The 17,435-nt window shown below is 41.3% G+C and overlaps 1 protein-coding gene across 4 annotated transcripts in view; it reads right to left on the bottom strand.

Annotated features, from left to right (window-relative positions):
• The window catches only part of EVI5 (ecotropic viral integration site 5), a 92,314-nt gene that overhangs the window by 64,322 nt on the left and 10,557 nt on the right, over positions 1-17,435 (bottom strand). For all 4 annotated transcript variants that reach the window (XR_010794438.1, XR_010794437.1, XM_066626622.1 and 1 more), the window contains exon 2: positions 8,154-8,371. Coding sequence is in view for 2 of the 4 variants with exons in the window: in XM_066626622.1 (XP_066482719.1) it covers positions 8,154-8,302 (149 nt within the window). In the remaining 2 variants the exon portion in view is untranslated. The remainder of the gene's footprint in view (positions 1-8,153; positions 8,372-17,435) is intronic.

Here is a 17,435-nt window from a genome sequence, read left to right as displayed (position 1 = left end):
ATAGATCAACAGAAGATGCTATAAACACCGTCTTACACACTGCTTTAACTCATTTAGAGCAGCGGGGGACATATGTAAGAATGCTCTTTGTGGACTTTAGCTCTGCATTTAACACAATTGTGTTGTTGGCATCCTTCAGTCTCGGAAGACTATGGTATCACGCTCTGAATAGTGGTTCTGGAACAGTGTCCTCTCCAGTGCGCAAAGCCTGGGTAAAGTAGATATGGAGGATAGACTGTTACACACGCAGCAAATCCCCCCTCTCCATGTCACTGAAATGGTCCAATGGAAAGGCAGAAGCCAATATGGTTGGTTCCGGCGGTGTCGCATGTTCAGCCATGAACTGCCTCAGGGACTCCGGCTCCGGATTTTGCCTCGAGGTTGACTCCTGAAGCCTTTTCCATAACTGGATGTAGCCACAAGGCAGTGGAGGTTTGGGATCAGAGTTTTCCTTCTCTCAGATGAGCTGCCTTCCCAGGCTAATGTGTCCCATCTACCTGGTAGCTGTTTAGTACCCGGTAGCTCTTACGACAAGTACAGCCAAACTGAGGGCCTATTCTTATACCCCAGCCCCCAGGGGCACAATTATACCACAATTAACACAATTATACTGTACAAACTGATATCTAAACTTAAAGACCTTGGGTTTCCAGATCCAACTTGTATGTGGATCTTGGATTTTCTTTCAAATCACACACAGAAGGTGAGATTAAGGGACTTTGTTTCTTCTGCCAGGATTCTTAATACGGGTACTCCACAGGGATGTGTGTTGAGTCTACTATTGTTTACTATCTATACTTCAGATTGCACCAATATTTATCTAGTAATAAGATCATTAAATTTGCGGATGACACCATGTTAGTGGGGCTCATCTCTGAAGATTAGTCCACCTATCACAAAGAGGTATTACGGTTGTCTTTATGGTGCAAAAATAATAACCTTATTTTTAACATCAATAAGACTAAGGAGTTTATTGTGGACTATTGGAAAAGAAAATCTGACATTCGGCCCTTGTGTATTGAGGGTGTTTGTGTTGAGCAGGTGGACAAGGGTAAGTTTCTGGGGACCATTATGAAGAAGGATTTGACATGGAGTGCAAACACTGTTGCTCTGGTCAAGAAAGCCCAACAATGATTGTACTTTTTGAGACTCAGCAGGCAAAAATTGTCTGAGAGATTGCTGATAACTCTTTATCGCAGCTACATAGAGAGCATTTTATCTTATTGTCTGTGTTTGGTTTGCGAGTTGTGCAGTGATGGAGAGAAAAGCGCTCCAGAGGATTATTACCACTGCTCAGAGGATTATTGGTTGTTCTCTTCCTTCTTTGGAGGAGCTTTACAGTATAATGTGTATGTCAAAAATCTCAAAAATTCTGAGAGATCCCTCACATCCTGGTTACCAGTTTTTTGAATTATTGCCATCAGGAAGAAGAGATGTGCATGTGCAGCCTCCTGATTTTAGAAATGGGCTATGTCAGAATGCCAGAAGCAAGGGAGGGCACCAGGATGAGGTCTCTTGTTATCTGGTGTGCTCCCTGGGGCATTTGGTGGGCCGCTGTGAGATACAGGAAACTGGACTAGATGGGCCTATGGCCTGATCCAGGGGGGCTGTTCTTATAAGGTGATAAGAACAACAACGAGTAAATTAAAGAACAGTTTTTATCCCAGTGCAGTGTCTAGATTGAATGCGGGGGTACAGTGATATGTTGAACAGAGGTTTAGTGATATGGTGATTGTATATGTAGTCTGCCTGACCTTGTTGTATTGTTGTTTGTATTGTTGTTTTGTTTTGGTCTTGTCTTGTTTTACCTTACGAAAGCACCTAATTTCATTGTACTTGTGTACACGGGTACAATGACAAATAAATTTCTATTCCTAGTTCCATCTTTAAAGTTTATATTTAATTTTTTTTCCGGCCCTCAACACCACACCAGATATTTGATGTGGCCCTCTGGCCTCTTTGCCGACGATGCAGCTATCACTACCCACTCTGCCAAAGATCTCCAGCAGCTCATGGATCGTTTTAGCAAGGCCTGCCAAGATTTTGGACTGACAATCAGCCTGAAGAAAACACAGGTCATGGTTCAGGATGTGGACTCACCTCCCTGCATTACAATCTCTGCGCATGAACTGGAGGTTGTCCATGACTTTGTGTACCTTGGCTCAACGATCTCCGACACTCTTTCTCTCGATACCGAGCTAAACAAACGCATCGGTAAAGCAGCTACCACGTTTTCCAGACTCACAAAGAGAGTCTGGTCCAACAAGAACATACCAAGATCCAGGTGACGGAACATACCAAGATCCAGGTCTACAGAGCTTGCGTCCTGAGTACACTTCTGTACTGCAGTGAGTCATGGACTCTTCGCTCACAACAGGAGAGGAAACTGAATGCTTTCCACATGCGCTGCCTCCGACGTATTCTCGGCATCACCTGGCAGGACAAAGTTCCAAACACAGTCCTGGAACGTGCTGGAATCCCTAGCATGTATGCACTACTGAAACAGAGACGCCTGCGTTGGCTCGGTCATGTTGTGAGAATGGATGATGGCCGGATCCCAAAGGATCTCCTCTATGGAGAACTCGTGCAAGGAAAGCGCTCTACAGGTAGACCACAGCTGCGATACAAGGACATCTGCAAAAGGGATCTGAAGGCCTTAGGAGTGGACCTCAACAAGTGGGAAACCCTGGCCTCTGAGCGGCCCGCTTGGAGGCAGGCTGTGCAACATGGCCTTTCCCAGTTTGAAGAGACACTTGGCCAACAGTCTGAGGCTAAGAGGCAAAGAAGGAAGGCCCATAGCCAGGGAGACAGGCCAGAGACAGACTGCACTTGCTCCCAGTGTGGAAGGGATTGTCACTCCCGAATCGGCCTTTTCAGCCAAACTAGATGCTGTTCCAGAACCACCTTTCAGAGCGCGATACCATAGTCTTTCGAGACTGAAGGTTGCCAACTCCAACTCCTCTGGCCAAAAAGTTTGGAGACTCCTGGCCTAATAAATGCTCTCAAATCCTCACAAATTCATAAGGGTAGGATTAGGGATATGAGCCACCTATGATAGACCAAGAAGATCCCTTTGCTGTTAGGTACTTAAAATTACACTGGAGAAGATAGGCTTAAGGCTGCTGGGCTGGCACCACAATCAGAGATACTGTACACGTAGAAACTTTTTATGCGCAGGGTTTTGTTCCCTGGACATCTGTGATTGGGAAAAACGTGTTGCGCCAAAATGCGTTGTGCCAAATCAACCAGAAACACGTGATTTTACACAAATTGCATAGTTACACAAACTGCGTACAGTTAAGCAAACAGCACTACCGCTGACACTTGGGGATGGAAGAAAAGGAAGGCAGAGGTTCTCAATCGCCTCACCTCCCCCCTCACCACATCTCACTCCCCATAGTCAGCCCTCCCCTGTTGCCAACTGTCCCCACTTGTTTCGCAGGAGCTTTTAAGAATCCAGTCTTTTGCATTCTACTTAGAAGTAAGTCCCAGTCTATTCAATGGGGCTTACTCCCAGGAAAGTGTGGATCGGATTGTAGCCTAAATCTCATGCTTTGGCTTGCTGGGAAGATTTGCTTGCTGGGCTGTTTTGCTTGTGTAGGCTACAGCAGGGAGAGCCTGCAGCATCTCAGTTTGAAGGAGGATGGAATTCGGCAGAGGGTGCCTGGTTTTCCTTCTCATTTTTGGCTTTGAGAAAGGCAAACCAAACAAGCTGGAGGAAAATGCTCTGTGGGTTTTTTAAAGCAATCCCCCTCTGTTACTACCGTGTGAGAGAGTGATCCTCTTTGCTGCCTCCATTCTGGCTACAGAGGCTTTTCCCTTGGTTTCCCCTCTCCCTACAAGATTCTCATGGATTCTTGCAGAGTCTTCTGTGCTTGCCTCTTTGATGGCTCAGAGGCTCCAAGGAGTTTTACTGTTCCTACGCAAGGTGCACAATTTTCTAGAGCCTCTTCCATGGGTCCAGGGCTACTCCTGTGCCTGTGCAAGGCACAGCTTTTTTGCAATGTTTTGGGCTGCCTTAAAATGGAGTGAGACACGAGCACGAGGCAAAGGTGTGTGTGACTTTGAATCCCCTCCCCACTTGCATTGAGATAAATTGAGATAAATTATGAATTCTAAACTAGTTTGCCAACTTATTTACAGTAAAGGCAACACTTCAGTCAAAATAGCAATTATTTACCCATACAAGCAAACACATGGATTATCTGTGAGAACAGATTAATGAGGAAGGACCATTAGAAAGGTATAGAAAAAGGGAGAGAGATTTACAACCGGAAAGCAACTTAAATATGAATTCAGAATTATTCCACCTCAGAAAAGAACAATTCTTGCCAGCAATATGAAAATAGATTCAACAGACGCCTTTTCACTAGTTTTTTATGACTGCTGGGGTCAAAAGCGATTAAAAATTCCCCCTACACTATTGAGTTTTACAAGTCAGAACTGCAGTGCAAACACCAAAGAAATTTTTGTTACAAGCCTCACAGTAAACAAGTCCAAACTCCAGATAGGCTTAGAAAGCACAGCACACTCCTGAAACAAAATACTTAACACAGTAAGCTATAATCTTGTAAAGCAGGACTATGGAAAAAAATACATATTTTGAAATATTTACCATATTTCTACAAGACAAATCTTACCTTGTTAAGTTCATTGCTCTTAAATTTAAACCTGCTGTTTGTAATATGGAAAGCATTAGGAGTAACACAGAATTACTTAATTCCCATCAATGATTTACCTTCCACAAGTTGATTCTTGATTCATTAGGACTGTTCCAACTGTTCCAGTATATTTTGGAGGAAAACTTAACCCACTATGTGATCCAATATCGTTACAAAAGAAAATATTCTATATCACTTGATCTGAGAAAGTTCCCTCTTGTCATGCTTCCTATTTCTCTAAACTCCTTTGTATAGGCTGCTCAGGTCAAAGTTTGCTTTTCCTAGTGACGAAATGCGTACAGTAAGTGAATCTTTTACAGCTCCTGGGAGTGGTTTCTCATTACGTATTTTGTAAATGAAAATAAGCATCAATTCCTCAGAATTCCAAGACTGTATACAGACAAGCTCCGGTACCCATGGGGGTTCTGTTCCAGAATCTCCCACGGTTAATTGAAACCACAGCTAACTGTCCCCACTCCGGGACAAAAATAATTGCTACTTCCAGTTTTATGATAAAACCAGAAGTGACTTTTTAATACCTTATAAGGCTGGTTGTGTACAGTCTCTGCGGGCCTTTGGAGGGGGGTACGGACCCAATCCACAGTTAAGTGAAACCATGGATATGGGACCTACGGATATGGGGGCCCCCATACAGTATTTTCAAAGGGGCGCATCAGTCAATAATTCTAACACTAACATGATTAAAGGAATTTCAGTTTTTTAAATTATGGGCAATATTTTTAGAACCACAATCTCACAGAGGACTACAAAAACATAAATGTCTCAGAAGAGTGATTTCTGTTTTCCAAAGCAGGCAGGTATCACCCAAGCACCGAAAGGGGATAAACACATTGACTAGCCTGAAGTTGGTTGGATGACAGCAACAAAACAGGAGCAGAGTAAACCTATGAAGTTAACATGCAGTGCAATCCTGTACATGTCTGTTTGGAAGAAAGTTCCACTGTGTTCGATGGGACCTCCTCTCAGGTAAGTGTATATGTTTTTAAAAATTGTGCTATTTATTTTACTCATAAGTAAGCCCATTGTGTTTAGTAAGATTTAGGCTGTAATCCTATCTTATTTACCAAAAACAAGCACCTCTACATATAAGCCTACAGCAGATGGTAAAACCAGACCAGTTCTAGGTAAGTAAAAATGCAAGAGGTGCCATAGCACTGAAAGAGTACCACCTACAAAGAATGAATAAAAGAGCTTCACAAGATCATAGGACACTGTGGTATGAATGGAGAAATCTGTCAGCATTCACTACTTTTGCTGTTGCTCTTAAGAGGTTAGATTACCACTTCAGTATTTGAATGTTATATGGGGAGAATACTTCTCCTCAAGTAAAACTTTAAAAAACACCAAACATTTAAAGTACTCAGAAAATGCATGGGAGGCATAGCTCTACCAATTCTGACCAATAGCAGACACTATACAATGGGTACCTGCAGTAGTCATGCAGCCACGCGATTCATAGAAGTCCTTTGCAACTACAGAGTTAGCAGGGAGAAAGTTACATTCTTCCAGTAACAAAATATTGCTGATCGGACGGGGAAAGGGGGGAAGCAACAGAAATGATACCTTGTACAAAGAGCGAATATGTCCTCTGCAAAACACACACACACAAAATTGTGCATTTCAACAATAAAAATCCTTGTTATCTAAAAATAAAAATTCCATTATTTGACTCTAGGGTTTACTAGACAGAGCAGAATGTCACAGAAACGGGTTAAGGAACAATAAAACCTGCAGGAAGCACTCATAAGAACCATGACTGCACTAACTCATTCGTTCAACCTTTACTTGGCATAAATATTTGGTAAATAAGGTCTCTGAACAGATACCATACCGAGAATAGAGACCTAAGCAACACACACACACAAACACAGAGAGGGAGAGAGAGAGAAATGTGCACACATAAATGTACACACAAATACATACAAACACTATACATATGTGCATATATTATTTAAAAGACAGAAAACAGCCAATTACAGACTTTGCCACTGCACTAACTCACTGCCGTGCAAACCTTATTTGTAAACCAACAGCAACTTGTCAGCTAAAATTCTCTCAAGCAGTATGTCAGTTGAATTACAAGACCTGCTCAGTATTTTAAATTGTTAGCTGCTCTGGAGATCATGTTGCTAAAAAGTCATGTATAAATACAAGAATACATATATAATTGTCTTTTTGTATCTCAGACAAGCAGTTTTGGAAATAGTCAAGATATCCCTTATTCAGACTCTTAAGTAGTATCAGTTTTCTTTGGCAGATGCAAACAAAACCTGCCAACACAAAGGGAAACAAAATAAAGTCCCTTTATTTAGCTTAGATTTTGAAAGACTTTTAATTTTGCAGTCAACATCTGAAGGGAGGCTATTCAGCATAGACATACTGTACACATAGGAGGCAGTAAAAGCACACCATCTGTTGCTCTCTATTAAGGCAACACAGAGAAATTTAAGGAGATTACCTTAATGAGCTCCAGTGCAGATGGCTGCCTTTATTCTGGTTAGAAACACTGTCTAGTTCTTGCTTCATTTACTCTAAATTAACCCTGATCCATAAGCTAAATAATCAGGGCAATTAGGTATGAGCCGAGCTTTGTGATGTGCCAGAAAAATACCATTTTCAAGAAGGATATAAGGCCACAAGTATTAATTTTTTCTGTAAATGCCATTAATTTTTTTTCTGCAGATGAACTTTACAGTAAAGTAAAAAGTTTTTTGATGAATGAAGAATATGTCAATATAATACAAAAGTACTTTGAGGATGTTAATAGGATCTGTTTTTTTACCTTCTTGCCTTCAAGGCAATTGAGAAGGCAGTCAGGTGAAAAAGTGTATATTGAAGTCCTCATAGTCCAATTAGGGTTCTCTAGGGACATTGTAGTGCCACAATCTTTTTCTATGACAGAACTGCGGGTTCAGGGTGGTAGGGAAAGAGTATGCAGCTTGGCCTGAAAGAGAAGAGCATCTCCTGGGCTAAGGCTGGCCAGGAAAAGGCTCCCAGAAGATTCCAAAATAACATGGAAACTTGGTGATTGAAAGAATTGATGTGTTTGGAATACAGTCAGAGCAGCTGTTAAAGCAAGCACAGCATTTTTTTCAAAAACCAGGCCACCCACCCACACAAAACTATGGGTCACAGGCTGTCCCCAACCTCCACACACCCCTAACAAGAGATGCATCTTACCCACACTGTTACACCCCTGGCAATTGGCTAAATTGATGAGTTTGGAATACAGGCTAAATGCCAGACTAAGCTCATCACCTAATAAGGGTAATTAACTGGGTATCCGGTAATTATCTGGACTGATGGCCAGTCAGATCAACCCTGTGTGTATGCAGCTAATTTAATGCCTCAAGATCACTCTGAAGAATATCAACAAAAGTTCCAAATTCTCATTTCAAACTGTACAACAATCTCTTGCAATACCATGACCAGAACACATGTAATGTCAAAATCAAGTTGCCACTTACTCACCTATTCTGCTCTTCTAATTTAGCCAATAACTCTAATTCATCAGGACTCAACTCTCCTGGTGAGGATGGAGATAATGCTGGAGTAGAGAGTGTGGTAGAGGAGGATGTAGTGTGTAATGAGGCAGATGGACTTGCCACCTGACTGGCCATTTGACTGACAGTGTTCTTCACCCATGAGAGAGTTGAACTCAGTTTTCCTGCAACCTTGTCTGTCGCCACCTGAGGAAGGGGAAAAAAGACACAGATGTCATTAACTGCTCTGTGGTCAGTAACACCAAGCAGATAGATGGACACTCAATTGGACAGCCAAGGATATAATCCTATCCTGTGCCGGAACAGGCAAGCCAAGAGGCTTGCACTGTACCCAGCGCAGGATAGGGGCCAAAAGTAGCTCAGCCAGAGGTAAGGGGAAACTTTTCCCCTTACCTCCAGGTAAGGCACCCTGGCCCCAATGGATCTCCTCGGACTTGCGCCACCTCCTTGAGGTGGTGCAAGCTCAAGGAGAGCAGAGCAGCTTGAAGCCGCTATAAACTCCCCGGGAACAGGGGTTGGGATCCAGCATAACTGCAGTCCCAGCCCCACCTTCCGCTCTCCACCTGCCTGCCCCTGGGGCTGCCCACTGCCCGCACTCCCCTGAACTTGCACCGGCCCAAGGGCACCTCTGGATTGCGCCGCAAGTTACCTAACAAGCTCCAGGATGAAATGAAGAAGGTAAAGCAGCATCTGTCTCATCTTCATTCTTTTTTATACCCTCTCTCTACTACTACATAAGTAGTATATTCACCATTTCATAGAGAAAAGAGGAGGGGACTAAATAACACTCATCTATGTGCATTTCAGATATTCAGTTACAACTCCCTATAGTCTAATACAGGATGTCAAACAAAGCCTGCAAGCTGAGTACAGCCTGTGAAAGGTCTTTATCTAGTTTGCACGATAATTGGGCTCTCCCAACGCCTCCTTTTCAGCAGTGCTACTTCTGCCTGGGACGGAGACACAGGAGGACGCCTCAGAAGGTAAGGAACACTATGGGGGAAGGTGTGGACAAAGCAGGGTGAAAGAGGAAGATGCTGCTGATGCCCTGCCCTTTCAGTAGCACTTGCTTCTGCCAAGGTGTCACTTGCAGAGCACCTGAGCTATGAAGTAAGGCCTCAGCAGAAGCAGTGTGGCTGAAAGGGTGGCCCACTTGATAATTGGGCGCCTATATCTTGAAAATATGATCAAGATTCACATATTTTCTCTTCTGTCTTTTGGAATTAACAAATTCCCACTCAAGAACAAAGTGCTTATTTCCAGCCATCAGTTGCTTAATGATATCACTTCTGACCCTCAGTAGGCACCATGAATGCTATTCAGTCCACTATAAGAGTTCAACATCCCTGTTCTAGTACATATCACATAAATAAAGCAACAATAGAAAACAGTTCTTACAGGTTTGTTCGACATAATCAAGAAAAAATGTCAACTTTTAAATGTAAAAACAATCATATGACAGACAAGGACCAGTTACAGTTTGGGGATTACCTTATTCCTACACAAATGTCTATCAATTTCCAGTGTAAAGCACTTTTACAAATACCCTGTTCACATAAATAAGCCTTGGAAGGGCCAAAAGGACACACAATATTAAGACATCTTCTAAATGCTCAGCGGAGTGGAAAAACTGTTTCAACCATGCTGCATTCAAAAGTGGGAGGGTGTATGTTTTTCTGCTGCAGGGCAAGCTCTACTTCCTTTCTGCTCCTAATAGCCTCTGGATCTCAACCCCTTGACAATGCTTTAGACCAGTTGTCATCTTCATGCCCCAAGGAATCTGCATGTTTATCTGTTTAAGTGTTATTTTCAACGCTTTTATGAACACTTTAAAAACTGCTCCAAGAAGAGTATTCGACTTTGACTGACACAAGAGGTCCAAATCTGTACTGTACATGTAATAGAAAAATCCCAGGTTTGTACTCTCTCCTCCCTCCCCTTGTTGTTTGATGTAACATCCAGCTAGATCTGGAGAACCTGAATTCTTGCTCATTACTCTGTGATTATTTTAGTCGGTCCCAATAAAGCAATTGTCTTAATTTGACTTCAGCGAAAGAAAAGCCATACCACAATTCTTCTATATTCTAGTCTGTCTTCCATTTACAGGAAAAGCAGTATAGCAACCTGTTTCTGTCATCAAATATTTCACAGTGCAATACGAGTGGGGAGGGTAAAATGAGAACTGGGTAACTGAATTAAGTGATAATTCAAGATAGACTAGAAGCCATACTGATCTTCAATTTACAGCAATCTCACAAATAACCAGATTCTTCAGAGCTTTTATTCTGGGATAAGGCAACAAGTTCTCCCATGGACTGATCTCATAAACACAACACACACATAGCTTAAACAAACATTTCACAAAAGAGGAAATTACGGAAACCAAGTATCTTCATTAGGACTGGTGCTATTCAATTTCTTCTGGAGTGATCGGAAGCTAGCTACATTGGCAAATATGCCATCCCTAGCATATTTGGACTGCAGATCTCCAAAACTGGAAGAGTTCTTATGAATATTTATACTGTACAGTATAGTATACCACTTTTCAATAACAAAAAAGTTTACAGATCAGTGAAGAGGCAACATACTGGTTAAGATTCAGTAGGAAGAGTGCAAAATGCTGCATATTAGGATAAAATGATCTTAACCCCATGTAAGTTGAAGAGTATGAATTGGCTGTGACTGTCTCTGAGTGGTAACAGAAAACTCATGGGAAACAGCAACTCTTACACACTGCAACATGAAAAGAGCAAATTCTGGTATGTCTAAGACTCATCTCTGTAGATTTGGCTACAGAGAAAGTCAGACAATACCAGTCCAGAATAGACTATCATATTTGCCAGGAGCATTTACATGCAAGATGCTTCTTCCTGCTGGCGAGATTTGTTTTCTTTGACACAATAGACAAAGCCAAGGGCAAGCAGAAATTGGTTTGTGCCAAAAACGGAAATGTTCACTACGAGAAACTCTGTTGCTAAATCAGAGGACAGAACATGGTGACAAAGTTATTAAGCAATAACTTTGCTTAATATTCAGTGACTAAATCTGAAAAAAGTTAATGTGCAGTTTTAATTTGCTACAGAGCTATGGGCTTATTTTCAGAAGCTACAGGCTTCTTAAAAAGAATAGCAAAAGACCTTCCCCTCTTAGAAAAACACCATTTGTATTTCATACTAGAAAATATTCAAAGAATTTGAAAAAAGTGGTTTGGTCACAAATTTTCCTATTTGTATGAACTGTTAACATTTCAACTACTTTTTACAATTCTGCAGAATTGCCAAAATATGGTCACTGCATACTTAGAAATGCTAGCACAAGCCAGTGTTTCTTTTTCTCAAGTAATATAATCCTCGTTTAGTTAGAAAAGGACATTGCATTATCAAGGTACGTTGGCATTTCTGGTTTGTCTCAAACAAATGCTTAGCGTACACAGGCACACAAAATTGTTGCAATTGAGAATAGCAACAAGATGATGATTTTCTTCAAGAGACTTTATGATCAAGCTCATTTAAAAGGCACAACAAGGCAGCCAGGTTTGTTTACTCTCATTTCTGGCCTATTCATATATAAAACAGGGAGTGGGAACTGAACCTTCCCCCACTCTTGATTTAGGCACATTTACACTCAATCTGGCTTATTCCACTTATGGAAACCAAGCTGAGATAAAAGTACAGGGGGGCCCCATATCTGTGGATTCCCATATCCACAGCCCCTCCTATATCCCCAGTATTTTCCCCCCTCTGGAGGTGAGGAAAGCACTGTATAAGGAGACCAGAGGAAGCCCCTGAGGGCTTTAATGCCTTATAAGACATTAAAAAGTCACTTCTGGTTTTACAAAAAAACCAGAAGTGACTTTTTTTCATTGTAAAACTCAGTCTGAGCCTCTCCAACTGGCCTCTGCTGGGTCAGAGAACGCTCCAGAGATGAGAGGAGCAGAGCTCCTCTTGCTTCCAGAGGATCCTCATATCCGTAGATTCAGGTATCCATAGGGGGTTCCATTCCAGAACCCCCAGGGATATGGGGGTATGAACCTGTACCTTCAGTACGAGAACAAAGGAAGCAAAGGTGCTTCAGCTGTCCTCACCCACATACCACTTTTGCTATAGACGTGCACACATTTGGCACCCCTACCTTCTCATCCACCCACACAGCTTGATGTGCAAACGGGGTAGTCAGATGAACAAGTATACTTGGCTACCACCATAAATCTACCTCCAGTGTACCTCTAAATAAGAATTGTGAGAGAGATGTATATCTGTCTCCTCTGCTTGAGGGCTTCCCAGCTGCAGCAGGTGAGCCATTGTGGGACACAGGACATTGGACTAGATCTAGGAGGGGTTTTCTTATAGTCTTAGTTCAGCCTGAAATTCCACTTGAAAACCACACTGAATATGTATAGCTGAAGAAAGTCACATAGAAGCTATCTCCTAGGATCTACACAACTGAGAGATGGGACTTTGATCTGAAAGGGTCTATCCGCTAGGAAATGCTGGCAAATTAGGACTAGTCTCAATCTCCGCCTGTATTTTTTCCCCTGATCACATATAGGTGTTGAAGATTCTAAAGATGAAACACATCTAAACACAAAACAGATGCCCTGTTTCCAAGCTCAGACATATGCAACGAAGGCAGGATTAATATTCAAAGAACACACACTTTTAGATAATCTGGCTACAACAGAGCATTCAGAGGAAGCAACACTAATGGAGCAGCAGAAACTAGGACAGAATTTGTTACCATGATAATGCCATCTTAAGGAGGGCTCCTTGAAAGATGTCAAGGCAGTGAACAAGAGAGCTTATATGATGTGACTTCCTAGTTTAAGATTTTCATATTATCAAGAAAAAATGATAGTACAAGTTGCTGACATTTTCCTCATCATTCAACAATCAATGGTCAGCTCAAAAATCTGTTTTGCCTACTAAAACAAAAGCCAGCAATATAGCCACATTAAAATTCGTGATCTAGTCCAATAGACAGAAGCACATTTTCCAACCTCAAAGCATTTTTTGTCATTTCCTAAGGCTGTATGACACAGCATCTATCAATTCATAATTTATCTTTTTTTTTCTCACTGTATCCACTGGATACAGATTTGGGAGACTTGGGTACTACCACCAGTTCAACAAATCTGTGTGTGTGTATTAAATATAATATATATTGAAAACACAATTTTTAACCTCCTTCCTCTTAATCACATTTTACTTTGGTACACAGATGCCCTTTTATGGATCATCTATCAAAAAGGGAGAGGAAAGGAGCAACTAGACTGTTACACTGTCAGAAAAGTTATTGGATCATGCTCATTAAATCCACAAATTACCGTTAAAAGCTGTCTTCCAACTCCAGGTGCCAGAGAATATCCCACTGAATTCAGTGCAACGTGCTTCCAACATGCACAGGATCATGCTACACAAATCTGTAATCCTAAGCATATATGCAGTCCATCTTACATTTACCCAGAAGTCTCCGCGAGTTGAATAGGGTTTTCCGCTCAGTATGTGTTCCTGATGACAGAGTTAATACAGATACATCTACCTTTGCGAGAGGAGTATAACAAACAACTGGAATGTCCTACACAACAGCCCTAGTGATGAATGGTTCTAACCTGTATCAGATTTTCTACCTTAGTTCCAGTGGCATCACTAGGGTTTGCGTTACCCAGTGCGGGATGCCAGCGCATCACCTCCCCATGCAGTGGGCGGGGCAACACCCCAGGTGGTGGGTGCGGTGCTGTACCATCACTCCACCCCCACTGGTTTTTTGGCTGTACCTTTTGATAGAACAAAGATAGAACACATTCTGCATGAAATGACCCATTGATTGATATATAACATGAAGGTATTAATCTTCCAAATTATGATTTTAGTGATTTTGGTCACTAGTGGTGTCACACACCCCCAGGGTGTCAACTTACTAACACCTTATTGGAGCAGTTCTCAAACTTTTAGCACTGGGACCCACTTTTTAGAGTGACAATCTGTCCAAGTCCCACCAGAAGTGATGTCATGGTGGAAGTGACATCAGGCAAATTAAAATAACTAAGTATAAATATTAAAGTAAAACAAATAAGCAGAAGCCAGCCCTGTTCCACCAAGTGAATTTTCTCTGTAGCCTGCCTGCAATAACAGCCCCCCTCCAAAATCAGTAAGGTTCTCAGCCTTGCCCAGTGCCCAGTTCAATTTAAGATCTTCTGTTTAAACCAGATCACTGACAGGATCCACCTGGTTTTGCAAGTCTCAAGAAGGTTCACCTTATCAGCTGAAGCCTCTGTTTTGATCCTTTTTAGTGTGTGGGGGGGAGGCTGCCTTCTGGAGCCCTTGTTTAGCTCCAGATGCATAGGATCAGGACCATTCTGGTAGCCTTGCACTCTCCTTCACCTCATCTTCCACACAAGCCAAGGCACGTTTGCTTACTCATGAGTAAATGTGACCATGAAGCTCAGTTTCACTTTCCATAGGGCTCAATACATTTATCTGCTTGGAGAGAGGGACTTCCTTCTCAGGTGTTTTTAGGGACGGCATTCATTGGGTCAGGACCATTTTAGTGTTGTTGGATTTCTCTCAGCCTGCCCTTTCCAACACACTAAGGCAAGTTCGCCAACTCGCGAGTAAACGCACAATACAGCTCACTTTCACTTTCCATAGAGATCCATGCATTTTTTGTTCTCTAGTTTTTTTGGCCATAACTTCTGACTGAAATGAGATATTTCACTCTGGTTTTTTGAATTGCCTTCCGCTCGAAATTCCGCATCCAACGGTATATACTATGATGGTGTTACACCTAACCACCACAATTTTAGCACGTCACCCCCAGTGCATGTCACCCCCAGTGCGGACCGCACCCCCTAGCGACACCACTGCTTAGTTCTAAAAGTATGCCAATCTAAACATTTTTGAGAATATAAGCTACCGAATAGCAAATAAGTAACCCTCTCTCCAATTTGCTGGAGCTGGGAAGCAACAGGACCTCTCACCCACCTAATGAGCATTTGCCAATATATCACCCCTATTTAGACTGAAAAGTTCATTATTAACTTGGTCCTGAGATAATCTTGAGTTTTAGGGATGTGTGTTATATGGATAGGTTACATTATAACAGTCTCTGACCTCTCACTTGAGATGAATGCTACAAATCTTCCTAATAGCCCAAAAAATTAATTCACTGAACAGAGAAAACTACATCAGTAATACACCAATGAACTGAGAACCTACTTTCTGTCACTCATATGAACTGATAGCTTACCAATAATATATGGATATGCATACAGCTTTGCAAGTTAAATCAAAGCTTTTAAGATCCTATAATGTTTCACAGAATTTTGAGAGATAAGTTGATGAAACACCACCATTTAACTCGAGTTCCATTTGTTTACTAATGTCATGAACCAAAAACATCCTGAGTTTGGATTAAATGTGTGACAGACAGTTTTTCAGTGGTTACTATAGCCATGTGGCTCCTCAGTTAATCAAGGTGGCCTTGGTGACTGAATTTGGCATCTGACCTGAAGCTTATCTAAAAGAATGCTAGACTTCCCCTTCCATGTAATACTCACATGCATCTATCAGCAGTAGTAGGATATTGTGTCCACATAGCAGCCTCGCTGTTAAGGTTGTATCTCTAGTAGAAGCCATATGACTTGCAACCTTTGAGCACAGTAACAAATGAAACCAGAAATATTCTTCAGTGGCAACAGCAAGTAAAGATTTACATACTGGTAATCCCATGTAAAACAGTACTACCCGAGAATATTTGCCTACTTTAAGAATTGTTACACAGGCTTACTTGGTTGCAGTTGCCTTCCTTAGATATACTGGCACAATATATAAAATCCATGCATATGCAACAGAATACAATTCTGAACATCTTCCTCGATTTTCAAACAAATCCCATTCTAACCAGCTCACCATCTTGCATTCTTGAACAGAGCCATTATTCCAAATAACAAGATACAGCTTTCTGGCTTTTGAGCCATGATGAAGTTATGGTTCCTGTTCAGTATACTGGAGAACAACATGCTCTAAATCAGTGGTTCTCACACATTTAGCACTAGGACCCACTTTTTAGAATCTGTCAGGACCCACCGCAAGTGATGTCATGACCGGAAGTGACATCATCCAGCAGGAAACTTTTTTTACATTCCTAGGCTGCAATCCTACCCACACTTACCCAGGAATAATTCCCAATGACCATAATTGTTAAAAGAATAGAAATAGTAGCTTGTTAAAAATACATGTCTGTAACATTTCCCCAAATGCAGTCACATACCATGGTAGCATAAAGTCTAATATATTAAAAATGAAATATTGAAATGAATGGGGACCCACCTGAAATTGGCTCGTGACCCATCTAGTGGGTCCTGACCAACAGTTTGAGAAACACTGCTCTAAATCATGTGAGAAGAAAAGTGAAAAAGAATGTTTTAAATATTTTCTATTACATTTGAGGTATGTAATATATAATATAGATTATAGTGAGCATAGACCTTACATCCACAGGGCTGGGTCATGCATGTATATTCATCATTTGATTTCTCAATACTTGATTACAGTATTGTGTATAAATACAGTAGAATGTGTCAAACGATTCCATTGAAAAGCATTGCATTGGTAGACCGTATGGAAGTTATATGGTGCATCATTTCCGATTGCTTATTCAGACATGTACACCATCAAATAATAAACATTCATGACTGGATCAGCCTTATGCTCTTCTTATAAACAGTGTAGCAGTGAAGTCTACCTTCTAGGCTCCTCCCTACTTACAAGTTTCCTCTTCATATTGCTCAATACTCCTGAGGAACACAAAAACAAATCTCATAAAGATACTCTTAAAAAATGGGAAGAAGAAAATTGCTTGTGCATCCTACACATGGACATGTATGGAAGATTAAATCCCCTTGGGCTACTAAAGATTTCCTGCTTTCCTTAATCTGAACAAGAAATCAATAGCCTTCAAAATCCAATGTTTTTGCTAACTTTAAAATAAAGTATGATCTTTTTATGACTTAATGAGGTTAATGCAATTCACACATCAAAATTCACTGCTTTTATAAGAGAGCTTAATGTGAATGTATTTGATCTGGAACAGTTGAACTGAAAAGATGCAAGAGAGGACAAGTATTCCTTTCAGGAAAAACATATAAAGTTTCCCAGTTGGTAAATCAAAGCAATGAGACGATAAAAATATTTCAAAGATTATTAAGATACCTCTTTCCTAAGATTCATCTCAAAGCACCCAGAAATGCTCA

The sequence above is a fragment of the Tiliqua scincoides genome, chromosome 4 (genome assembly GCF_035046505.1).
Source record: "Tiliqua scincoides isolate rTilSci1 chromosome 4, rTilSci1.hap2, whole genome shotgun sequence".
NCBI classification, from domain to species: Eukaryota; Metazoa; Chordata; class Lepidosauria; order Squamata; family Scincidae; genus Tiliqua; species Tiliqua scincoides.
The sequence above is the reverse complement of the archived record's forward strand: the minus strand, read 5'-3'. Positions and strand labels throughout refer to the sequence as shown.